We start from the raw sequence: 26489 nt of genomic DNA on the forward strand, positions 1-26489 counted from the left end.
CCAGGATGTTGGAGAGGAGGCTCCGACTGATTGTCGAACCTTGGATTCAGGGGAAACAGTTTTTGCCCACATCGTGGAACTGTGGACCAGATTTTGTAGTCTTGTGTAGTGCTGCGGGCCTTTGGGGTATATGTCTAACCAAAGTCTGGCTCATTTACGGCTGCCCTCTGTCACCGATCCTGTTTGTGATGTCCATGACCAGGATCTTGAAGTGTGGTGTGGAGAGGAGGGCCTCGCCTGTAACCTTAATCACCTGTAACCTGTGCTGTGTGTCTGTCATTTATTTTTGTAAAAGATATTTTGAGGGAAATCTCTGGTAATGCTTTCTTTCATTGTATAACGAGTGTAATAAATAATAGCTACATTTTATCAGCCCTGTTAACAGAATTGAAATGTGCTGTGTATATATTTTTTGAATGAATGATTTGGATGTGGTTGTGTAGAGGGAAATGTTCCTACTTGTTTATGATTATAAATGATCAATCTGAAGTCATGCAGCAGGTGTAACTGCATTTATTTTAAGATGTGTTATAGGTGTTTCAACTCTTGTTTAGTCTATCTTCAGTAACTCAGGAACATACCCTCTTAATATAATTACAATATTACATTTAATCTTGTTTTAATTCAGTCTGTTTCAATTACTTTTGTTACTGGGTGTCACTGTTCAAACACCACCTGAGTCCCACTTGGTTTCATTGTCATAACTATGTTGGCCACTAGATGGGACTGTTGCTTGAAAATAAACAGGATATGTATTTGAGGCCATTGCTCAAATGACTGTCCACTGTCATAAGAGGTATATAGATATAAGAATATGCTAAATATGGGTTGTATAAAGCTGCTTAAAGCAAATGTTTTCATTATTTTGCTGATATGACACTCTGAAGGACATGTGCTGTGACTTTTTTCAGGACAATTTCAGCAGTTTCATTTTCTCAGAGCAGGATGTGGCAGTTGATCATGACGTCACGCTGGAGTTCATCATCTCAGCGAGCCATCACTGATGGGCCAGAGGACCTCCTGCTCTGTCTCCTCACTAACAGAATAAGGGCAGTACTGCGCCGTCTGCAGAGACTCAGGGACTCCTGCTGTTTCAGGAGAATGACCGCACTGACCTGTGCTGAGGAAGATGTACAAGAAGGTGGGAAACTCATGTGGCCCAGTCGCTCCAAAGAGTTCTCCATTTAGCAACAGACATACTGTAAATGGATGTTTTACCCTTGCATGTTTTACCCATGACTTATTTAATTCAGGAAATTAATATTTAGTTGATTCATAAATTTGCTGACACAGCTGACAAGTTCAAACTTCCTCCCTTTCTTTGACTTCCTTCCTTCCTTCTCGATGTAATGGGTAGTTTACTGACAGATCTATTGCACGTTTTTTTTATGACTCTGTCAGACAATAAAATGCGGCCGACCTGTTTCAACACGACTCTGTCTGTCGTGATCTGAAGAAGTTTTGGCACAGACAGAAGCTTTTCTCTAACTTGTCAGCATCAGCTGAACTTGTCTTAACTTGGTGTTGTTATAACTAATGACCCGCCGGGCGACATAACATGGCTGGTGGCACGGCTTAAGGTGCTGTTGTTGTGCTACAAACATTCAGGAGCTTTTAGTGTATTTTTCCTGCTCTTACAATACCTTGCATGTATGACTAGGCCTATTTCAAGGCTTAAGAATAGTCTATAAAAGCTGGTAAAATGTCATATGTGATATAACTTCAGCAGGTAAACAGTGAGTTGCTTTATGGGTATTCTTATGAAGAAGAACACCTTGAAACAAATGCAGATCTTGGCTTTTGGAGAATGTTTTGTGATAGCGTCAACTGTCCATCATGAGGTTGAAAGTGCAACAACTTAAAGTGGTTGAATATATATGTATATTTAAGTTATATACATAAAATAGATGTTTAAACATCCATGAACCTCATTGCCGCATCACTTAGATATAATCTTTTTATTACTTTTTTTTCAGATGCTCCTAGATTAAATGTAGCAATACTCAGCTCTTCCTTTGCTGTTCCTGAAGGCCACACTGTGACATTTAAGTGATTGAGTGACACCTCCTGTGAGCCACTACATCTAATACAAAAACACCAAGTAAAATGTAAGAATCACCTCCATTTCATTCACTTTATTTGTGCCTTATTTATTGATTTGTTTTTATAGCTGATTTCTTTTGTGTAAGACAATTCAGTGTCACAGGAGTATTTATTTGACCCTCCGTGAAGATATTTTCATTGCACCTTTACAGCAAAGTCAGAAAGTGTCACAATGCAACACAGTTGATGTTGAGGCAGGTTTTGATACAGATAGCAGCCACTTTAATAACACCTTCATGCATATTTAGAAGAAGGGCCATATCCCAAGCAAAATTAATCAGTAGAGAACAATGGGTACGGTATCAGAGGTCACCGGGACTGTGAATTACCAGTCAAATCTGACACAAACTAGTTTCATGACTTTCCTCCACCATTGTACCTCTACTACAGTGCACACATGCAAGTTTTATGACTCAGTTCGGTACGTCATTATCACTAATTATGAAGCAGATTAGCCACACTGCACTACCAGAAGGGTGGATGTCACCCTTTATGGTCACTATAAAACAAATTAATCCAGGTTAAGTAGGCGCCTGCCTGCAGTGTTAATGAGCTGGTGTTAACATTGTCACAGAAGCAAATGAACAACCATGTTGAGGATGGAAGTTTACCGTCTAATGTGTTGAAAACTTTCAATTTTAACCCAAACCATGAAATTTACTTGAATGTAACTGAGGACCCTTGTTGTCTAACCGGAACTCAACATGATTTGAAAACAATGGGACGCACAGAGGACATAAATTCCAGCCTCCTAAGTTAAAATCCACCAAATCCTTTCTGCTGCAAACTGTGGCTGGAGACTTTCTGACTCTTGTGGTCAACACGTTATGGTCACTGAACATGTAGCATGTACTGCACATATCCTTCTCTCTTGCTTTCATCCCATATAAGTCATGGAAAATGGGTATTTGGTCAACTCGGACAGGTTTGCGTGCAGTGTCCACACATGCTGAATGGGGGAAAGTTGCTTGAACTGAAGGAAGACGAACCCATCAGATTTCGTCACAAAGAAGAAGAAGCATGCAAAAGAAGAACATGAGAGTGTAATGTTTGTTTGGCTACATATTTGCGGTAAAAGAAGGACCCAGAGTTTGGACCTTTGTGCATGAGGAGATACTCATTCATTCAATATCAAAGAAAAAAGTTTGGATTTTTACTTTCCCCTCTTTGTGCAGGGATAAATCTTTTTTTCCTTTTCTCAAATTAAACTTTAATCATTTACTCCCACTCCTCACAAGAGGTATCTAAGCAAAGGGGGAATACTGGTGATGCAGTCATCCAGGGGGTCATCAATGATTCAACAGCTTGTAGAAGCACCTTCACCAGCAGTAAGCTGAAATAATGGTTTCCTGTGTGACGCTATCAGTCTCTCTCATCATTCTGGAGGAATCTCGGCCACTCTTCTCTCCAGCGTTGCTTCAGCTCACTGAGGTTTGCAGCATTGGTTTCTGCACAGCTCTCTTAAGGTCCCACCACAGCATTTCAGTCAGGCTGAGGTCTGGACTTTGACTGGACCATGGCAAGAATGATGGGCAGCAACAGTTGCTTCTCTTTTATAGAGGTGCTCACACTTACTGATGATCAGTTAATCAGTGCATTGATCAGCAGCACCTGGCTGCTACTTAATCTCTTAATTCCTATGGAAGCAGTAAGGATGGACTTAGTTTTTCACACTCTGCTTCAACTTTTAGGCTTAGTTTTTGTTAAATAAATAATGAGACAGTGTAAAATGTCATGTGTTGTTGTTCTGTTTGACAATGCTGAATCCAGTTTTTCAAATAAGGATGAAATAAATGTTATCACTGTAGTTGAATCTCTAACAACAGAAAATAAACTGGATTACACTGTCACTAGAACAAGAAAATACATCCTTTTTAAATCATAATTCAGAAACTAAAGAGCCCATTACCACAAAGCCACAGAAGCCTTAACAGACCAACCTGTAATACGTTTGTCATGCTGTGAGTTCATAAATGAGACTGAAGTAAAGATGGAAACCACTTTCACCCGATTTGCTCACATTCTGGAAAAAAACGACGAAATGATTCAGTGAAATTAAGGAAATGATTAACGTAAGTTAACAGGGAAGAAAGTTAAGTTGAGGTCAAATGAAAGCACCATAAAAACCACCTGATTGCAAAACAACTTGAGGAATGCATCACACATCAATAAATTCTTTAATCTGAAAATCACTGTTTGAAAAAGTCCCGTGACAGACTATGAAGGTCATTTCAGTTGATGCTCAAGTTCTCACAATAACCTCTTGTTCTTTTAGGAAGCCTCCAGTTTTTCACAATGTTGCTTTATCCTACATGTGGCTTTAAATCTACACCCTGGTGGATACTGTGGTTGTATATCAGAGGAATATATACTCCTACTTCCATACATTTAGCTATTACATTTATTTTCTTCTATCTCTCCTTCTCACCCAAGACTTAAGTGTAACGTTGTTTGTTTTTTCCTGGAAATTTTGATATCATCTTATGACGTTTTAGTTTAATTATTAATCACAGGTGTTAAACAACCATGTATCTATCTCTCACTTCTCAGCGCAGCACTGCAGTCTTTGGTAGCCAGTTTGTACAACATTCCTTTTGTGTTTGTTTTCCCTGCTCCTCCCAGGTCTTTCCAGGAGACTGAAGGAAAGCAGGATTTTTCTTCCCTGATGGGGAGCTTGACAGCAGACAGTATGAAAAATTAAGCTGTATTTACATGAATCTGATATAGAGTTTGTACATCACAATCTCGTCATGATGGGATACTTAACATCATCGGTTGACTGTAATAGGAAGTCGAGATGACTAATGTTTACCTAAGTGATATGTAACTTTTCCTATTAAAGAGTGAGTCTCTTTCCTGCAGCCCTCATAGGAATTTATTAATGCATTGCATGTTTTGTGCATAAGAGAGATAAAGTTTTTTCAAGGAAAGGGTCACTGACAGGAAACATGACAAGAAACAGGATAGACAGTTAGAAGTGGTGGGTATCTGAATATATCTGCATCCAACTTTCAACTCACACTGCAGGGTTTCTTTATTTAAAGCACCTTTATTAAGTTGCTTAATATATTTATGATAGCTGGTCATATGGGACAAATAAAAAACAGACAAGGAATATAAAAAAGACCTTTTAGTGCCTTTATTCTTAATTGCATTTTCTTTTGAAAGTACTGTAATAAAAGACCAGGGAAAAACTGGAACTAAGTACATTTGATAGTTCCAGCTTGACTTTCTTTACTATGATAAACAGATCTGGCACACATTTGCTTCTGTTTGGTATTTTTTAGCAAAGCAGTCATTCTCAACCACGCTGTAAGTTTGAAAATCTTTCACAACGAAGATCCCACTGAGTTGCGTCTAAGTTGTGGTGCAAAAGATCTCCAGTGTTCATGGTTTTGTAGCTGTTTTTACACGTGAACACTTGAGAATTTCAGTCAGGTGCAGTTCACACACGTGTTCCCTATGTTTATGCGGTTTCTGCTGGTGGAGGCAGGAAGTGATGCAGAAATTAGGCGGTGAAAATTGCTGTGTTGATATCAATACTACAAGTAACATGCAGCATGCCAGTCAGCAGAACAGAGTGACTTTTAAGGAGCAACTCTTACAAACACACACTCATTTGCACTGAGGCAGGAAATGCTCTGGAATTTTTACTGCTACGTTTGCACACTGCCTCCCCCACTGGTGTTCTGGAGACTTCACGAGGGTGGAATCGGCTTTTCTTGTGTTGTTTTTGTAGTTTGCGTTAGCTGTTTTAACATCCAGGGATTCAGCACGATGTCTCACAAGATGAGTGTTCAGATACTTAATTGATGCGCTATAGACTCCTTTGCAGTGTTTCTTCCTTCTTATAGAATCAAATGTTGTGGAAACTCTGCTCTCTTGGTGCACCACCAACAACACTATGCACCCACTCTTAGATTTTACTCTCACGTTGACACATAAGTAATTACTTTGACGCCCCGTAGGACCTGTAGCTCAACCTTGTTCAACCATATTCTAATGGCGAAATTGGGCCTTTGACTGTTTTGACTGATCTTATTTGCTAAAGAGGTCTGTGTACCGATGTAATTACATCTTTGAAGCTAACATCAGATTCTCATACCTATCTGTTAATGTTTAAATCTCTGCCTCAAGCAGACACTGAGTTCTCAGCTTCAGTGAGAGGCTTAACTTAAACCAACTTAGTTAGGCCGCACTATTGCCATGTTTTTCTAAACATGTTTACAGCTGAATTATGAAAAATCCTTATCTTTCTCCATTGTTTGAGGAGGATTTGACCTTTTTTGAAATGGTTGACGCCCATACTAGGAGGCTGAATCTTACCAGTGAGTTCAAATGTGTGAATATATTTAACTCAACTTCTCATGAGAAAAGTCAGTTGTGTCTGCTTGCTCGAGGAAAAACAAGACTAAGTGACAAGAAAGATATTTTTCCATTGTTTTCTCTTGCATGTGACCAGGGTGAATACTTTGTGTCTTCTTCAAAGTTTCAATGAAGGAACTTTCCATGGGATTTTGCTTCTAATTCACTGGATTGGGAGGTACTAAACTAAATATTTAAATTCAGAGGTGTTCAAATTGGTCTGAGCATGTGCAAATCTTTGGAAATAGATCTAAAGCAGATGTTTGCTAGATTTGTCTGCACACTTGGCATTTCAAAATGTTGGCGTCTCCGTGGATAGAACTTACATTTGAAGTGGTGGAAAGAAGCTACATTATAATAGGAGACCACCAAGAAATAGTTTTAATCATTTGAGAGGAGATTCTAATAGCTAATGTGAGTTCACATGGATTAATCTCCAATGCACTGTATATTAAAAGTGTATATAATTATGTATTTTCGGATAAATATCTGTGTTTCTCTGTGTATCCATTTCTTTATCATTAATTTTTAAAATTGACAAAACTCAACACCTGAAACATCAACCAAACTGCTGGACTTTTTTAACTTTTCAAACCCCTGAAAGTGAAGCTGAAGTTGTCATTCGGATACAATTAGCCATGTGTAATATATATCTAAATAAAGATGCATACAGTCCCTGCCGGTGAGTTAAATGGATTAATGGGTCATCTGGTGAGGAAAAAAGCCTTTATAGGTTACAGCCTCTAATATCAAAAGGCGTGGATGTAAATACAGGAAACACAGAGGATGAAGTTGTCAGAAAAATTGTCTGACAGATGGAAAGCTGCGCTTGAGCTTGCAAAGCAGCCACTTTCATTCCTCACTCTGGCTTCAGTACAAGATTTCAGTCAAGCTGCTTCAAAGGAGCTTCTGTGACACAGAAAACAGCGATGTCACTTTGGCCTCGTTTATTTCCTTTGAAAAAAAAAGAGAAAAATGCTGAGAGCTGCAAGTCCTTTAATCTGTGTCGTGACACAGTTTTGAGAAGTTACTGGTGTGTGTGATCACTAATGGAATGTTTTAAACCTCTAAGCAGCCGCCAGTGTGGTGTCAACTAGTCCGCCAGGATGGAGGACTTTACGGTTCCTGGCGTTTCAGGAATGTCCAGCTGGTGATAGAAAATATGGATTTGGTAAGCAAAGGTGATTAAAAAGAAACAAAAAAAACTAGATGGTCCTTAGATATGCCAAAAGTGCAACAAAATGTTTTTCATGCGCTGAAACCAGCTCTTTTTGTCTCTTTGTTCTCTGTATTTTCAGATCAACACTGTGACAAAATGTCTTGGCACTTTTTATTTAAAGAAAGGTCCAAGAGGCACCGTTTACGAAAAAATTTAAAATGCATCCATTTAGAAACACAAAGCAACCAGTAGACTGAGGTGGACAGAGTGCACAACTTCAGTACTTAAAAGGAGTAAAAGTGTAGATTCTCCTTGTCAAATATTACTCCAATACAAGTAAAAGTAGCTTAGTCAAAATATTACTTAAGTAAAGTACTAAAGTATTTGCTTAAAGAATTACTTAAGTAAAGGTATTTAAAAATGTTTCTCAGGAAATACAGGAAAGGAAGATATACAACATGTTTGTAGCTCAAAAAGTAAACAAATAAAGGCAAGAAGCCTCAGAAACCATGACAGAAAGTCAACTTAATCACCTGCACTGCAACAGTTGCCATATTTTTAAACCGTTTAAAAGTGGCAACTATGATACTACAAGCTCATACAATTACGCTTAAAATGTTCATCTCCAATTTAACAAACATTAAGCAAGCTAGGGTCAGTGCTTTTTCAGGTTTGAAGACGAGTTGTTGTAGGCTGTGATATAATTTGTAAGCACAACAAACATTTAAACTGAAACAAATCCGTTTTTGTCTCATAAATCTCAAACATGGGTTTCAGATAAGGCCACGGGTGCTCGGCGGGAGTTTGTTCCTCCATAGTATGGATTGTATGGCATGACGTTGCACAGGTACGGCAATACGACTAAGACAAACAGTTTTTTTTCTCCGAATCTCTGACATAAGCTCAAAAGTAGCAAGTAACGAGAGCATCAATAAAAATGTAGTGGAGTAAAAGGTACAATGTTTGTCCTTGAAATGTAGTGGAGTTAAAGTAAAAGCATCCCCCAAAAATAATACTCAAGTAAATTTACTTTGTTACTGTCCACCACTGCCAGTAAAACCCAAGTTTCACAATGACAGCTAACCGATGTGGTTTTAATACTTCCAAACAACTAATGACTGTCCAAATTCATTCAATGTGAAACTCCTCTGACAGTACAGACAGACAGACTCACCACAACCACTTTATTCTCAAAGTTGTTCCAATCCAGACTCATTGGAAACAGGTGACACTGGGAGCTGGTGTTGGATTTTTTGCAGAATAACTGTTTATTAATTTATGTGCAAACGGGTAAAAAAAAAAATAATGCTGCTAATAAGGGAAGCATCAACGTTATCTGGAGCATACGCAGTTTTTCAGTCGCTGGAAGGAGTTTTCTCAAAAAATTCAGTTTCAGTGTTCAGAAATGCGCTTGTATGTGGACAATAGGTGCAAAATCTGCTGTTATCAATATATTAGCGCTCACATGTACAGAGCCTAAAACTGATCTACTAACACACATTTGATACTATAGATTGTATTATGCTGACTGAATTTTTGTCTTCAGGCATCCCCCAAGGTTCTCTTCTGGGCCCGGTGCTATTAACCTATATTTGCTTCCTTTGGGTCATATATTAAGTATATGTAAAGGTGTATCCTAAACGTGTTATGCAGCTAATGTTCAGCTATGTTTCTTTTAAGCCTTGTGACATTTCTGAGATATCTGTGCTGCTGAAATGCATGAATTCGATAAAAGACGGTGGCAGACAAAACAGAGGGGCTTATCTCTGCTCCAGCTGGTTTTGACCCAAAGCTGAGAGACAGTCTGGATTTCTTCTTCTTCGTCATGTACTTTCGTCAAACACACTTTATGTAACCTTGGTGTTCTTCTGAGCAAAGATTTGAGCCTTGTTCAGCATATAAACAGCGTAGTTCCGTAATGTTTTTATCATTTTAAGATTATTGTGTCCCCAGCGGAGATGGAAATGATTGTCTGAGCTTTTATCTCATCCTGTCTCTATGATTTTAATTCCCATGCTTTACTTATCTGAGCAGTGCTTCTGTAAACTATTCACAAACAGTCCAGAATGCAGCTGCCAGGCTGCTGACAATTTAACATATTACGTATCTCCCGGTCACGTTCAGAAAACATTTCAAAGATCTTGTCCTTGCATGGTCAGCCCCCCTATCATAGCAACAACACTCTGAGGTCCTCGGATCGGGTTTGTTGGTTGTTCCTTGATCCAGGCTTAGAACTAAAGAACACTGTCCTTTTGAGGTTGTTGCACCTAAAATTTCTTCCACTGGACTTCAGATGCATGAGCAATGTGGACTTAAACAACATCTATTCAAACTGGCTTTCAATTAACTGTGTTGTATATTGTATGGTGTGCTTTATCTTTCTTTAATATCATATTGCACTTTGTGAAATTCTGTATAGATAAAATTTAATTACTTTTGCTTACTTACTTACTTCAGCTTTGATCAAAGCAGTTTAACAGAGGTTCAACACAGCTTTGTGTTACCTGACTCAACAAAGAGTGAACTGGTACGACGACGGGGGTTTTACATTTTACGTTTAACGGGTCCAGTTGCAAAGATCGCTGGGTCCAGGTTTGGGGGATTAAATGACATCCTTAAAATGACATTTTAAGGAAACAGCTGCAGATGCTGCTGACACAGATTCCCAAATATGTTCCGGAAGAAGTGGATCTATTTTTGTTTTACTCAATGAACTCAACAAACTGCTTCCAGAAATAATCTTTTTTTTTCAGTGACAAATATTACAGGATTCATGCTGTAGGGAGAAGAAATATGTCAACATCTTGCAGAGATGATTGTGTGCTACAAGTTTATTTTTAGGGTCTCGAGATTCCAGTCAGTATTCCTTTTATGTCAAATATGCGTCTTGGAAAACTTTCTACAGTTCCTCTGTGGATTTAGGATGTCTTCTGTTTCCAAGCGTAATCCCGGACTGGCTTCATGATTTTGAGAACAGGGCCCCATGGGACCCAAACCATCTGTAAAAAGGCAGGCTACTTGTTTTTCTTCTGTCTAAAGATAGTTCTTCGTTACCCTGGCTGTGAATAGATTTGGGACCACTCAAACTCGGCCTCATGTTTGACACCCATTTCCACGTGTGTGTCCAAGACCATAAAAATCCTTCAACATCAGGAGAAAAGAGAAAACACACGAGACATTTTTGTGCATTTTTGTGCTATGAAACACACAGACAGAGGTGAAAGCATAACACACGTCTGTCTTTGCTGGAAAAATACGTGTTATGTTATATTCATATGGGACGATATAAAAAAAGAGTCATTGGGGTCTCAGACAGAAGACCAAATTCCCACATCCTGAAAAAAATTCCACAGGAAGCAATGCGTTGGTGACTTCAACCTTCTCTTTGATGACATACTTCAGTTATTGTCTATATGGATATCAGGCTGCGATCTGGCTGTCATGCTGAATTCCTGCTTAATGTGATTATTTAAATTGGTGCCAGTTGAATCTCTGGATTTGAAAAGAGGCTGCAGAGCATTTTAATTCCCAAAAATATTGAATCTGTACCAAACGTGTCCATTTATGTGCTGGCCGAACGTTTTAGTGGCTATTTAAATCATTATATGCTTGGACTGTTTGGCCTTTTTCCCTCTCAGTGTGAACATGCCCAGCCAAGCTCTGACCGTAATAATGCAATAACAGTCTTTCCAAACGTTGCCTGAGGCGATATCAAACAAGAAAAAGCCTCCATCCGTCAGTGATTGACATGCTTCCTCCCCCACTCGCCCATTCACTGCTGCATTCCTCACATTCCTCTGTTCAGCAGAGGTCAGACAAGACAGAGAGAGGCGGGAGCTACAAAGTTAGAGATATCCGGAACGTGGGTGGTTGTGGAAATGATGAAACAAGTTGGCTTGCCTGTGAAAAACCGCTATTGAGGACGAGCTCCCATTAGCCCCTCCAAATGCACACACACACTGAAACACGCAGTCTCTCCATTGCCCCATATGGCGTTGTCTTTGATGACAAAAAGAGAACAAGCGAGTCAGCCTGCGACCGTTATGAAGTGCTTACATGCATCACTTTCACTGGCCCGAAGTTCATCGGCTCAGCATTTTAGTGAAAAACACCATCTGTGACCTCTAATGACAATAACATATACGTTAAAGAAAGAGGGCAGGGTTTTGAGGAGGTAGAACGCACGAGGCACAGCTCTAGTGCTCACATGTTAAGTTTTGTGCATCCTGTTGGGTGGAGATTAAACTATCAAATGCATTTCAGAAGAAGAAGGAAACTAGTGGCTTCTTGGAAGCCCTACGACGTCATTCAGCAGATGCACTTTTGATCCACCCTGACAATGCAGTTTTGACTCAAGCCAAACCACGAGTTAATGATTAAAGAGGAATAATGATGCTCCAATTACATAAAATTTATAGTTTTTTAGCTGACACTTCAGTACAGAGCGACTTAACCTGAGTGACTAAGTTGTGACTTATTCAAGAGACATTTAAGTTGCTTAAACTCGGGACATTTTCTGAAATTTCTGTTAGAAATTTCCAATGTCAAATGTTTTCAATGGGAAGCATTCTCTGCCAACAAAGCCATAGTTGTAAATGTTTTTAATATTTGGCTGCCATTGCAACATGTGCAAATAAAATGTTTAAACAACTGTACTCCTATTTATAGATATTTATTAGGGCTGGGCATATTAACGCGATACTTTTGCGTTAACTAATTAATTAATTATTGCCGACAATTATTTGTCTCCCATTAACGCAGTTTTTGTTATTTATTATTTTTATTGTAAACGTCTGTTGCTCACCGGCTTTTATTGTGAAAAGGTCCATCGTGAGTGAGCCCAGTATGGCGCTCATTGCTGCGGAAACAGTCAGAGAAGGAAAGAATGGCGGACGAAGCGGGCCAAACAACATGGAGAAGGTTACAACACTTTTACATGGCCATTTTCATCTCAAAGTTCTTCCAGACGGCGCAGTCGACAGAGCCAAAGTTATTTGTTAGCTACAACATTGAATTGTCTTATCACCGGAGTACTTCGATATGACTGTACAGTTCCAATAAAAGTGCGTTATATGCTACTTTTGAATTCATTATTGGATTTTGCATAAAACAATACGATTAATCATGATTAATCACAGGTAATAATGTGATAAGATAATTTAATATTTGCCCAGCCCTAATATTTATGTAACCACATAAAACAAAGAAAAAGTCTTGTCACGTGGACACTAATTAAGTTTGGTAAAACTTAAGAACGAGATCAGCCAGCCTGCAACAAAAGTAAAGTATGAATATTTTCCAGTGGTCTCAGTGAACTTCTTCAGAGGAATTCTGCATGCAAACCTACAGCAAGGATTGAAATAAACACATTAACTGCAGGGATGGGATATTACAGAGAAAAAGATTTGAGGAAGTGAAATCTTTACTGGCAGGATGGAAACTTACTCCACAGCTTCACATTACAGAAACTGGCTGACCCGGTGCCCAGACATTGTGAAACAGTTTACACTTGGAAAAGACCACAGAGAAAGACAGCAGAACAAAACAAGTCCACTGTAATGTTATCAAACTAAAGTGCCATGAAAAAGAATATTTTTGGACACTGCATGTGGGAGTAAAGAGAAAATAAGGACACAACATACAACTGGTGAACACATTTGGTTACACTGTAAGGGTTAAAAGCTTGAGCTCAGTTAGTTCATTAAGATATAATGTTCAGCAAAGATGTAATGGAGAAGAATCAAATAGATATGTGTGTATTGATAAAGGGAAGAACCTCTGTAAAGGATACATAGACACCAGGAGTTGTTGTGCACTCATATGTGGAGAAAGTGAACTTTCAACATGCATTTTGCAGCTTGCAAACATGACTCAGGCATCGTTAGCTGAATCACATGTGTGTAATATGTGAATAAGCTATTTTCTTGATCAGCTTTCGAATAATTTGTCAGTGTTGTGTTCACAGCTGGTTTCTGATACCCCCAAGTGGCCGAAAAGATCCAACTAGACATTTTTAATCTGTAGTATTACCAAAGTACGACTTCGGGACGTTTGTCTTGTGGCGTAACCATGAGTCACGCCTGCCTAGATCTGAATTATTTCCACAACAGATGGTTTTATTATCCTAAATTAGTGTTGTATGCAGTATTCAGCACATTCTTTACATTTAATGTCTGCATCATTTTGACAAGAATGCTGAGTTTGTCATTTAATTTACTTAACTGCAAATGTTTTTGTACTGTGACTGTGCCACTGCTGGAGTCATGTAAAACCGCACGAGTCCCGTGTGACATCACTTTAGCAGAGTTAGGAAAGCACAGAATTTAAAGGAGCAGCGTGTAAGATTTAGTGGCAACTAGTGGTAAAGTCACAGATTACAGTCATCTACCTGCAGCATGTGTCGTAGTCACAGTGGGATCTACAAAGTAAATACTACTTATATATCTTCTTCTTCTTCTTTCGGCCTCTCACTTTATCAGGGACCGCCACATCGAGTCGATCTCACATCATTGATTTGGCACATGTTTTACGCCAGATTCCCTTCCTGACACAACCCTCACCATTTATCCGGGCTTGGGACCGGCACCAGAAATGCACTGGCTCGTGCTCCCCAGTGGCTGGGCGCTCACACTCACACCTAGGGACAATTTAGCGCCACCAATTAACCTAACATGCATTTTTCTGGAGGGGTGGGAGGAAGCCGGAGTACCCGGAGAGAACATGCAAACTCCACACAGAAAGGCCCCAGCCGGGAAATCCTACGTATCTAATCCTGTTACTTATTTAGAAAACCTGTAAATGCAGTGCTATATTTTACTCTGTTTCTGATAGACATCCAACTCTCACGCTTCAAAATGCTCCACTTTGTTCACCAGCTGGTGTTTAAGTTTGTTTCTTTTGTAGCGTGCACTTTGATGCTGTGCATTTCTCACGCATAGGGATGTCAGAGCTGCCCCCTCTTTCCAAGAATTATGTGATGTCAGCTGTGTTCGTGGATCAAAAAGGTCATTTTTTTAGCCACACAGCTAAGCAAGGTGTTGAAACTAAATAAGTAACAAGGTGATAACTACGTCTTAAACATCGTCAGAGTGTTTTATTAATTTAATTACATGCATTTCTGATGACACTGAGACTGATACACCACTGAACCAGAATGTTCCGTCATGGCACCACAGTGATGACTTTCAGTCGGGGGAAAAGTAAACTCAGTGAGGGAAAGTAAACTCTCAGACCTTCGTGAGCTCAGCCTCTGTTTCCTTGGAGAGCAGATTAAGTATGTTTGTGCAATCACCTTTGACTTTCTCCAGCCAGGAAGTTATAAAATATCGAAAAGATTATAAAGAAATACTGTTTTTCCTAACTTAAGAAATCCATGAAAGAAAATACGTAGACAAGTAAGAGAAACAGAAGTAAAGTTTCCTCATGTTCCAGTTTTAGTTTCTATTATCTGAGTCAGTTTTATTGTTGAAGTTCTGGCAGAAAACCAGTTTACCACCTTTTATTTTGTATTGTTAAAATTCACTTTATTTGCACACATGACTTTGACATTAGCAGTTTTTTGAGGAAATATACACACAGATAACCACATCACAGAAGAAAAAGGAGAAGAGCATATAGGAGGATCTCAGGAAGCAAAACTTGATTCATCATGAGAACAATTTGTATTTTCTTCCTTCTGGCACTTTCCATCCCTTTGATTTCTCATTTTATTTACTTTTTAACATCTTTACAGAGAGAGTTTTATCTTCTGAGCTTATTAAGGTTCAACACAAGAAGGAAAGTGAGTCAGTGGCACAAGAGGGAGGAGGAAGGAAAGGAGAGAAATGCTCAATTTAATATTTTATTTGTGATCAACTTCATTCAGAATTATCTCAACAACAAAGAAATTTTAAGCTTTTTCAGATAAAGGGGGGTTAAAGGGGGCGGCTGGCCAGCGTGGGCGTTGATGCTTGAATGGCGACGATGGCTGATGACTCAGGTGATGTGTCATACTCTATGCTATAAAAGGGAACTTTTACATTTGTCCACACAAACACAATCACACACACGTACAGCACTCACACTGGACTCAGAGGGACGTTTGTTTACTACAGCAGGAGCAGAAAGATGAAAAGTAAGTTTGATCATGTTACTCTTAGAAAAAGAGAGGATGTGTGTGTGTGTGTGTGTGTAAGAGGGAGTGTGTTTGTGGGGAGGAGGGGGGGTTTACTACACGTGGTCTTTACTTTTACTTTTAGCATGAGTTGGAGAGTGAGAGTCAATGTGAGAATGAATGAATGAATGAGTGAGTGAAGAATGAATGAATGAATGTGTGAATGAATACATGATTGTGAAGGTTTATGGCTGAAACAAGGTCAGTATTTAACTGATTTAATTCAAATTCTACAAATAATCCACTGTTTGGCTTCAGGTTGGGCTGTGATTGGCTGATCCTTTGTGTGTGTCAGGGGTTTCCCCGGATACTTTGAACTTGTCCAGGAATGGAAGGAGTACTTCTTTACTTTATTGTATGGTTTCCTGTGTAAATATACAGCAAATTGACATTTTAAGTTTAAATTCAAGTGAAAAAAGCTCTTGATTCATGTCTAATTGCCTTTTGTGACTGACATATTCTACCAACCTGCACTTTTTATACTTCTGCATGTCTCTCATAGCTGCTCATGGAGCTGATTAGATCTACTTTACATTTGGTTTACTCATCGATTTCAGTGGTTTCCAACAAAGGGATCAAAGTAAACTCACAGCAAGAGACTGCTGTGAAGTAAAACTTAATCCGTTACATTAATGCAGTGGATTAAAGGCGGTTTGAGTGCAGTGAAGTTGAAGAAGAAGGCAGCATATGAAGAATATACTCAAGTGAATTAGAAATACCTCAAACCAGTACTTATACTGATTACAAGAACTCAGTCTTGCAGCATCTGAAAGCAACTAAAGTACCTTCACATTAGTATTATTTCAGCATTTTAATGAGAGAGTAAATATCCTGTATACATGGTTATATGCAAGCCTTATCATGCGAGTGTTAGAATGCTCTGTGTTTTGTCTAATGTCAATGTTATTGTATCATTAAGGCGCCGGAGTCATAAATTCTTGGTGTTAGTCGACCCACAGATATTTCAGACCACATCTTAGGCTTCCTTGTTCCACCTGACAGCACCGGCAGCCGATGTTTGTTTTACTGCTGCAGAGTTTTTAACATGAAGGTGAAGCTTGAAGCTATTGATTGTGGGATTTTTTTATTTTTTTTATTTTTTGTTGGCAGAAAACTTTGGATTTGATTTAGAGATTTTCAGCTCTGACCTGAACATGGCAGTCAAGTTTTTTGCTTTATATCCACAGGCTGTGACACAGCTCTCCTGATAAGTGTTTGTGTGTTTGCAGTTTTGTAGCTGAAGGTAAAGGTTGAGACACTTCATTTCGTCTCAGGTGTCGCAGCAGGAAAGGCGCAGGTGTATTCAATAACATGACGGACAGCTGGAGCCACTTCTGACTTTATTGTCGCCTGTGCTTCAGTTGTGATCTCACTGTGTCCATTGTTGCTTGATCTCTGTCTGCTGTGGCTATTATCTGCTGTGTATTTACAATTACATAACACTCTCATGGAGCCAAAGACAGTTAGGACAACATGGTGATTAGCATATTAATCAGGAGAAAGTGTGTTTGTCTGGGAAAGATGAAAAGCGAGTCATGTTAGCAGACAGTGATGTCATCGTTGCACATCACCGGGGCACTTACTGTAATGGAAGGTGCAGACTCACCGAGTGGGGTCAGATCTATGACGTATTCAGGGATGGAGTGAGTCAGCAGCCATGCTAGTGTGCCCCCAGTGGCAAAATGTTGTACTGCAGCCAAATTCCACACGCTTCCTCGTTTGTACCCGATGACAATTAGAAGTAAAATACAGCCTCAGCTGCTTTTGTGTGGGGTATTCCTGAGGGGGCGGTGATGGGTTGAGGTAAAAGAAGGAAGAGTTAGGTTTATAACACGCTTGAGTAAATAGCAGCTATTTTAGGAATCCACTTTGATTTTTTTTTTCTTGCACACATAAGCTCGAATGAACAACAGTAGAACAAAAGCTGACTCCTGGAAATTCCTTCTGGACTGAACCAACAGTGCCTACATTAGGAGTGATTTGATATCAGAAAAAAGGACATTGTAATAAGAGACAATGCAGCTGTCCACGCACACAAAGTGACTCTTAGTCCATTTATGATGTTTTTAGATTACCTCTTCAGGTTTCATATGACCCTTTGTCGTGCCTTATCTAACATCTAAGTGCTAGAAAACACCCTCCGACAGGGTCATGAGACAAAAAAAAAACCTGGAACTAAGCACTGAACTGTCACAGGACTGTGCACTTGTGAAGGAAACCATATACCACAGAATCAAGGAATTCATGACAGAGCCTGCTACAGTTCTCTGGAAATTGTAATCTTAAACCTGACTTCTATTAAATTTATCATTATCGTTAAACTTTCCAACCTACAAAAGCCTGATCGAGGTCATCAGATAACCTCTCTGTTTAAGAGGTGGTTTGTTTTAGTTGGAAATCCTTATCTACAGCAGTGCTTCTTTCCTGTTATCATCCCATTAAAGTAAAGATAGTCGCATCTATTTGATGCTTGTAACTCTTGCTTAGCTGTATTTTTGCTCTTCACTGTCATGTAAATGGAAATATCTGGCTATTTAAGTGTGTTTGTGTCTGGCTGCAGTTTGGTTCTGAACAGGGAGTGTTCACTTGGCTTATTACTGATAACAGCTGGCTGCTGCTGATGACATCCACACACTGAACCTTCAAACTATTACACAGAAGCAGTGAGTCTTAAGAAGGTGAAAGATCTTAGAGCTGAGAAGAAGAGTGCAACTTTATTTATGTTATTTTAAGTTTTATAGTATTTCGCAGCACACGGGAGAAACAGGGAATAAAAATAATCAAAAACAACCATGTATGAATGTCAAACTTTGTATGTTTGGTTCACCAGGTTCTTCAAAGTTAACAGAGCACCTGTTCAGAAGTTCATTAGACGTCCTGGAGAGCAAAAGTAAAGAGAGCAGAGGAAATAAGGCGTTCACTGAGTAAACACAGGAAACTCCAGTGTTTGTTTGTCTGACCAAGCAGAAAAAAGGCCACGAACTCAAACGGAAACTGTGGAAGTCGATGATTATGAGAGACACTGCACGCACTTGTCGATGTTTCATGTGTGAGTGAATGTGTTCTGACGAAACGGCCTGGTAATTACATCAAAGACGGCCCATTCACCCTGCTTCTAAAGCAGCTTTGCTCTGAGCTGTAATGCTGTCACAGCTGTTTGCTTTGCCAGATACATGACTGTACACTACACTCCCGGTGGATGTTTTTTTCTTTTTGCTTTGACGCTGAGTTTTTGCTGCTTTCTTCCTCAGTAATTTTCCAACAGCCAAATGAAGCAGGTCCAAATTTCCAGCGTGTGTCCTTAACTGACTGAGAAGCGTTACAGTATGAAGCCTGTTATTGCATGTGTAGACATCATGATGCAACAACAGATAACAGATAGCTTTGCACTTATTCATTTAGCATGCCTGTATGTGAACACCTGTTTGTAATTTAAGCCTCTGATAGGATTAATGTGTTTAGAGTTGAAACTTTGCTCCACTGTGGAAGCAGACGATCATGTAGGTGTAGGTAAACCACAGCTTTGTTCAATATGAGCTGGCAGAATTCAGAGTACGTGAAAAGTTTCATCTTCAGGTGTTTCTTCACCACAAGTTAATGTGGCTCATATTTCACAGTTCTCTCTGTCAGGGCTTTACCGGCTCTTTTTATCGTCTTGTAATACCCTATGTAGTTATGAAGTGGAACAGGAGCAAACAAGTATAGAAAATAGGATTCAGGGGGCAATTTGCATAAAACAAGGAGCTCTGATGGGACATAATGTCAGAGCCGGTGGACTTTCAGCATTTGAATCCATCCAATGAATCCACCTAAATAAGACACAGAATACACCACAGCTGAAAACTTACTTTGTAGTAACACAAAGAAGAGGTTACGAAATGATGAAGACCTTTATTTAACCTGGAAAATACAGCTCTTGAGATTTAAAACAGCTGTGTTGGAATCTTCTGGCAAAGAGAGGCAGCATTTTAATCAGCAGTGGTTACACAACAGTTCAGATCCTGCGCCATGTGCATATTGTAGAGAATGAGCTGGTATAATGACTACCATCTATGTATATCAAAGCTTTTCTCATGATTCTTTGTGAACAAGTCTTAAAATGGAGTTATTTGATTTGTTTAGTCCAAAAGTAATTCAGTGATTGAGAAGAGAGAGGAAACAGCTAACAGCTATTCTCATTTTTTATCTTCATTTCTCCAAAAAGAACTAGACTTTCACACTGACACATCCATGCGGAGCAAAGTTACTGATGAGTATGACTCAGGAGACACCAGCATGCATGAAATCTGCATGATATTACCAAAAAACAACACACTCACTCTCATATGTTTCCATTTATCATCTATCTAGTACTTCCTCCAACTTCTACACTGGTAAGCAATGACTTCCTCCGCTGGCGTGCATTCTACGTTCTGCTTGCAGTTGGAAGTCGTCTTTGAAGTGTTTTCAAGTGCTATTTGTTTGTTCTCGTGAGGAGATGCAGCAGAGGCCTCTCTGCACCGCTGGCTCATCATGTCGGTTTGGTGCTTAAAGCCCCTAAGAAGAGAAGCCACAATTCAAAAAGTTTCATGTTCACAAGTACTGTGGGGAAATAAAGGCAGCGCTAAATACCAGTGAAGAAAACCAGGGTGTAGTTTAGTTTGGACAACACTGTTATGTAAGAATTTAATAATGCACTATGTCAGATTCTTCTGGAAAGACGATCGTATGAATTCAGAACTACTGCTTCTGTTTCTGTGTGTCTGGCAGTGTTACAGCATGCAGTTCAGGCTTGTTATGATGCGTAAGTGCTCCTAGTTCCAGCCACGTCAGATTTCCAGCTTATACTATTAGGAAAAGCTTAATTGAATACAGTGCATGAGTGTGTCTAAAAGGGACAACACTGCTTTTCATGAACAACTCATTCCTGATTGTACAGGCTTACCAGTGAAGTAAGTAACATATGAGCTTTATTATTGGAAGTGGACTTTTTCCCTATTCCTCACACCTCCACAGTCCACACCGACTCAGTACCGTCCAACATTATTTTTCAGTTCACAAGCTTGGCAATCCGTCTTATTGCTACAATTCCGCTTCGCTATTGTCTTCCCGGCAAAGTCATGATGTGAAATCTGACACTCGGAGAATGATTACTCACTGAGGTCGCAGGAAAACTGGGCCAAGGTTGAAACAGCAGCCAGTGCAGAACATTTCAGCTGCTGCTCATATGCATTCAGTTATGAAAACACAAGGGAGTTAATGTCTGCTGTGATGATTCTCTGGTGCACTTTAGGGCAGGTTTAATAACAAGGTAATAGGGATACAGTTAGCTCCATAATTCTTTAAAGGTGACAGTACAAAGCAACTTGAAGAATAGGACGAATAAAACATTAAATAAAGGAAGGTGAAAGAAAAGGAAGTACAGTGAAAAAGGGGCTAAATACTTTAATTTATTGGGAGTTAAATCTTCCAGGTAAATGTACCACCAAATGTATCTTATGTTTACACGGTGATGTCAGAAGTGATGAAAAAAGCCCTGCTTTTCCTCGTTGTTGACCTCTGACCTGAGCATAAAATATACCCATAAAATATACTGCCGTTAGTGTCTGGGTGGCAGTAAAAGTGTCTAAAGTGCCCCGACAGTCTTGATAAAGTGATGTTTGCTCTCTAAAGACTGTAGGCCAATGCATGAGCCTGCTGATGTCACCACAAAGAGATTAATCTGAGTCAGACCTCTCAGTCAACTACCCGCTCCTTTTCCGACTGGAGGCCCACAGCAGGCAGGGGAAAAAAAACACTGCATACCTCTCATTCCTTATCAATGACCTAACACATCTAACAGACACTTCTTTTCTTTGTTGCTTCGGTTTTTGGGTTTTTTGAAGTTGCACAAACCATCGGGTGCATTTTCAGACATGATCTAACCTTGATAAAAGTATAATTTCTCAGAAGACATATCATAAGTCATTAGGAAAAACCCAAGAGCCCAAAACAAAATGATCTATAAAACATTTGGGGGACTTATTCATTTTTTTTTTAAACACAGCTGAAAATACTCACACATGGAGATCCATTTGTTTAGCTTGGAATGTCCTCCTACGATTGAAAGCAAACTAGTTTCCAACATGTTTTCTTAATACAGAAGCAATGTGGTCCATGAACACAATTTACAAATCTGCAGTTTGCCTCGGCCATGTGAAGCCTCCAGCTCACTGTGTGGTTTTACAGCCTGGAATTTCAGCTTTACTAAGTGCAGTCCAGTTGTAACCGTTTACTGTTTTCAATTAAATCTCTTAAAAACCCACAGAACATAATCTGCTCAGCAGCAAATTACAAAGTTAGCAGCTATTGCTGTAGCTGGTGGACTCACTGCACCATTTGTGAGCTTAAGCACCAATGATTTAACCCAGGAAAGACTTTGAATACATTGGACTAACTCTAAAAAGTCTCTTTGTGCATTCTGAATGTGTAAAATTCACCACTTCATACAGCAAAGGTGTGATTTACTCAAGTTTGAAAGAGCCCACCTTCTGTGAGCCACTCGTGTCTACAAGTTTGATTAAAAACCTTCTCACAGATGAACGTGTGCAGCCTAAAATGTGGTTGCTATATGAATAGAACCAGGTGAAGTTTGAAAATTAGAGTTCAAGTCTGTAGCTACATGTGGACATAGAGTCAACGAATGATTGACCTGAATATATCGGTGTTTTCAAAGCGAACAGAAATAACACAACTGATTTAAAGTTATATACCAGTGCTTAAGAACTGATATTGAGTGTTCATAGGAAGTGGAATATAAATATTAGATAATATTTGAAATCACGGGGCACCGCCAATATAAAATCCAACAGGGAAACATTAAAGTAATGAAAAAGAAGCTGCTTTAGACAGCAAACCTGTAAATTATGGATGATTTTCAGCACAGAAAGTGAGCCTGTCTTGACCTGCAGAGTATTATATCATTTATTCTGCTTCACCTCTTCAACAAGAGTTGTCTTAAGGACGCTGCGATCAGTGTGAGCAGTTCGAACTGACAGCTCATGTTGCTGTTCTTAAAGCTTATTACACAACTCTAAGCAGTTAAACTTCTGATCGATCATGTTGTCCTTATGCAGAGGCTGATCTGCTAATCCTCCGTTTATGTTTCCAAGAAACAAAAACATATCATTGTGCAGACTCTGTTTTTCTCTACTCACGCCCACACTCATTCAGCCTCTAAATATGCCAACAGTAATTCAGTATTTGACCTATTTGGTGCCCACACATTCATCCATGACACAACGCTTTGATCTCACAACTTAACTGCAGCTCTTATCTGATCTTTAGAATGACTGTTTATGTCTAGACCACAGGATACTACTACTTATCTGATATTACTGTTAACTGAAGTGCATGTGTGCACAGTAGCATCAAAATATGACTTTTTCAATGTTGGTAAACTTGTGATTCAAGCGTTATAATGTTTTGTGGTAATGCTCCTCTGGCAGGCACTTACAATTATCCCAATTATGTCTGACAATTGGTTTCCTTAGTTCCGTGACAAACACAGATTGAAACATTCACAGAAGCTAAATGCAGCTGCCTCAGGGTTAATCTTGTGGGTCATGAGGTCCAGAAATCAAAACATGTTTCCATTCAGTTTTGTGGTTTTCTCTCTGAATCACCCACAGACGGGATAGTCTAAGTGGTGTTGCTTATGAATACAGCCTTGTAGCCACCTGTTGTGGGACTCTCTGTGCAACTGTAAACAGCTGGATCACAGGTGGATCTAGTACTTCCATTTGAAGGGTTCATTAATTGTGACAGATACACTTTTATGAGGCATAGTTCTGAGACTAATTTCTTGCTATGTTTTTTTTGTCTCTGCAGTAATTCACGAGCCCATCCCTTGTCTATTCCACCTGCTGCTATTGACTGAGCTGTTTGTCCATTCATCATCTCATCACACCCACGATATCTCCCTCTGTGGAAAGTTTGGATCAATGATCCATCAGGTGGACCGGTTGTATAACTTATCCAAGAAAATGCACGACTTGGTAAGATTTCACTTTGTACAAAATCATCTCACCTATCATACGCTGACATTTTATTTTAACCTTCACAGAATTCTATTGATGTTTCAAGAATTTTTCTTCTTAAATGCAATGTTTCTATATGGAAATGCATTTTTCATCTAGCCTCTGATTATTGTGTTGTTTCCACAGTCAGACGAGGAAGTCTTAAACTTTGCTGGTGTGGAACACAAACTGGAAAGTCTTCCTTCCATACAACACACAGCTGCTCATTTCCAATCACTGGAGGTAACCAGAAAGTTTCTGAAATCAAAGAATACATCTAAAGATTGCAGAAATATGCAAGTCAAAAACTTATGTTAATCTGTCTGTTTTATGTGCCTGCAGGTAAATGAGTCACTCGCTCAGCTGTACGTGTACGCCCAGTCCTTCAGACTTCACGTCAGCTGGTTAAAAACTGTTAAAGAAAATGCCAGCTTGCCCTCCCAGGCAGTTGAGGAAAGCAGCAGTCATCTCCAGCACCTGTCCAACCTCATCAAAACATCTCTTCAGCAGGTGAGTGGATCAGAGTGTTACAGGCAGACACCCTGAGGAATACAACACAAGGTTAGAAAAAAGTAGAAAAATTAAAATTCTCAAAATTTACTTAAGTTACAATCTAAGAAACATCAAGATCACCTCAAGCAAAAATAATTAATTGAAGTAATTTAAATATATCTCAAATATTCTTTCAAAGAAAAACTTAAATATGATGGAAATTTGCAAAGAAGAGTAAGAAAAATAAGAAAAAATCTGACACTGTACTGCTAAAAATTAATATTTGTACACAGCACTTTGGAAGATTTAAAATTTGAACTTAAGGAGGGGAACGTCTCCTTTTTATTCAGGTGAAAATGTCCTCATTTAAACTGACCAAACAAGTTGGACTAATGTATAAAGAGCTTTCACAGATTTATAACCAAAAGGAAAGCTCTTCGTGATGCTGTGATTTCACCATTACTCTTTTTTCTCTGTCTCATCAGATCAGTAAAGAGGTTCCTCAGTCGACACCACCCTCCTTCCCTGTCATCTCCACCGCCTTTGATGCTCTCAGGTTCTCTGTAGAAATCTCTGAACGGTTACAAGTGTTTTGTAACTGGTCAAAAAGGATTTTACGGCAACTCAAGAGACTATCTCACTGCCCCAGACATTAACCTGAGCGTGTAAACCTTCACGACAGAACTGCTAATGTCTTCCCACAAAACCACTGAAAATAGATGGTAGAGATTTGGCCAGTCGGCAGCTTTGGTCCTGACAAAACCATTTTGACAACAACTGGATGGATTGTCTAAAAAAAACATTAAGGACATCCAGGTGTCATGGGGATTTTTACAATATATGCCCCCAACAGATTAAGAAAGATGTTAAATATTGTCTAAAATGTTCAACTTGTCCATTACCTTAGTTCATGAAATAACTGCAAAGCTGTTATTCACCGGGTAACAAAACTTTGTGTTTTGTGCTAATTAGCCAGTTAGCATGCTAATATGCTAAATTAAGATTGTGAAGCTAACCTGAATTGTACAGAGCTTGGCAATATAACGTTCGACAGTGTGACTTCGGCATTGTTATAGTCGTTACAACAACTTAAAATGTTGTTTTCTGTCTGCACATATTATGTTGGAATCATAATTTTCTCAGCACTGTGTTCATATTTAAACACCCATTAACTAGCATAAATGCTAGATTTGCAGAAGTACCTATAGGCACTGAAACCACACATAACAGGGGCAAAAATATTGGGGAACATTACTGTAAAAAAGCTGCATGTTCATTTCTCTTTTGGTACTTTTTCTTTTTAAGGATGTACCACGTTTCACATGCAATTAATATTTTCATTGTAGCACTTCTTAGCATCCAGTAGGAGTTTATTTCTGTATGATTCCCTCTTTGCAGCCTGGTTACATGAAAATAGCAAAAGGTTAATGTGCCAAGTCCTATCATTACAACGCATATTGCGTTTCCGCATGTCATTGCACTCTGAATGAATGAGACTCTGCAGGCTGGTGTCATGAAATAGCAAATTAATAACATGCCAAGTCATTCCACATGCTATGATTACAGATCTCTATTGGTCATTTTATTGTGTGTGGAATGACAGGATCACACCCTACCCTCTACCTGAACCCTAACTATTTGGAGACTAATTTTAAGCACATAAAATGGTTTTTAGTTTGTTTAAATGAAATGCAAAAGTGTGCCTGAATTGGTGTGCTATTCATGCACCTTCTCATAACATCACATTGGATTTTGAACATGGGTTGTGCAAGCAGTGCAAAAAGCATCTGTTGGATTACACTGTGACGTTGGTTGCCAAGTTTTATGGCATGTGACTTAAAGCTTCACTGTAGGTAGATCAAGTATACAACATTTTAAAGTGACTAGCATGAGTTTCAGTTTTAGTTTACTGTCTGATCAGATGCACCCAATGCATTTTGGAGATAATTTGCTACACTGTTTACAAAAGATTTCTCTTTCAGCAGGTTGTCATAAAGAAAAAAAAAAGCAGAATGTAGGCTTGTCTTGTGTGTTTGAGACGAAAAGTGTATGCCACATTTTTCATGTAGCCTTTTGAAATGTACTGATGCACTGTACTGAGGTACTGTCACCTGTTACCTTTACTTCCCCTGAGACTGTTTACACTCACAGTGCCTGCTAATTGTTGATTGGCTCGATGAGC

General features: G+C 39.2%; 2 protein-coding genes across 2 annotated transcripts in view; one reads left to right on the top strand and one right to left on the bottom strand.

Moving 5' to 3' along the window:
* Nucleotides 1-26489, bottom strand: part of LOC140274630 (DLA class I histocompatibility antigen, A9/A9 alpha chain-like) — a 424015-nt gene that overhangs the window by 99032 nt on the left and 298494 nt on the right. The gene's annotated exons all lie outside the window — the stretch shown is intronic.
* Nucleotides 961-24963, top strand: LOC140275616 (uncharacterized). Its single transcript, XM_072371132.1, has 5 exons — nt 961-1141; nt 23628-23794; nt 23963-24058; nt 24158-24325; nt 24793-24963. The coding sequence occupies exons 1-5, from the start codon at nt 961-963 to the stop codon at nt 24961-24963; spliced, it is 783 nt and encodes a 260-aa protein (XP_072227233.1).

This window comes from Leuresthes tenuis, unplaced genomic scaffold (assembly GCF_036924035.1).
Source record: "Leuresthes tenuis unplaced genomic scaffold, fLeuTen1.0.hap1 SCAF_18, whole genome shotgun sequence".
NCBI lineage: Eukaryota > Metazoa > Chordata > Actinopteri > Atheriniformes > Atherinopsidae > Leuresthes > Leuresthes tenuis.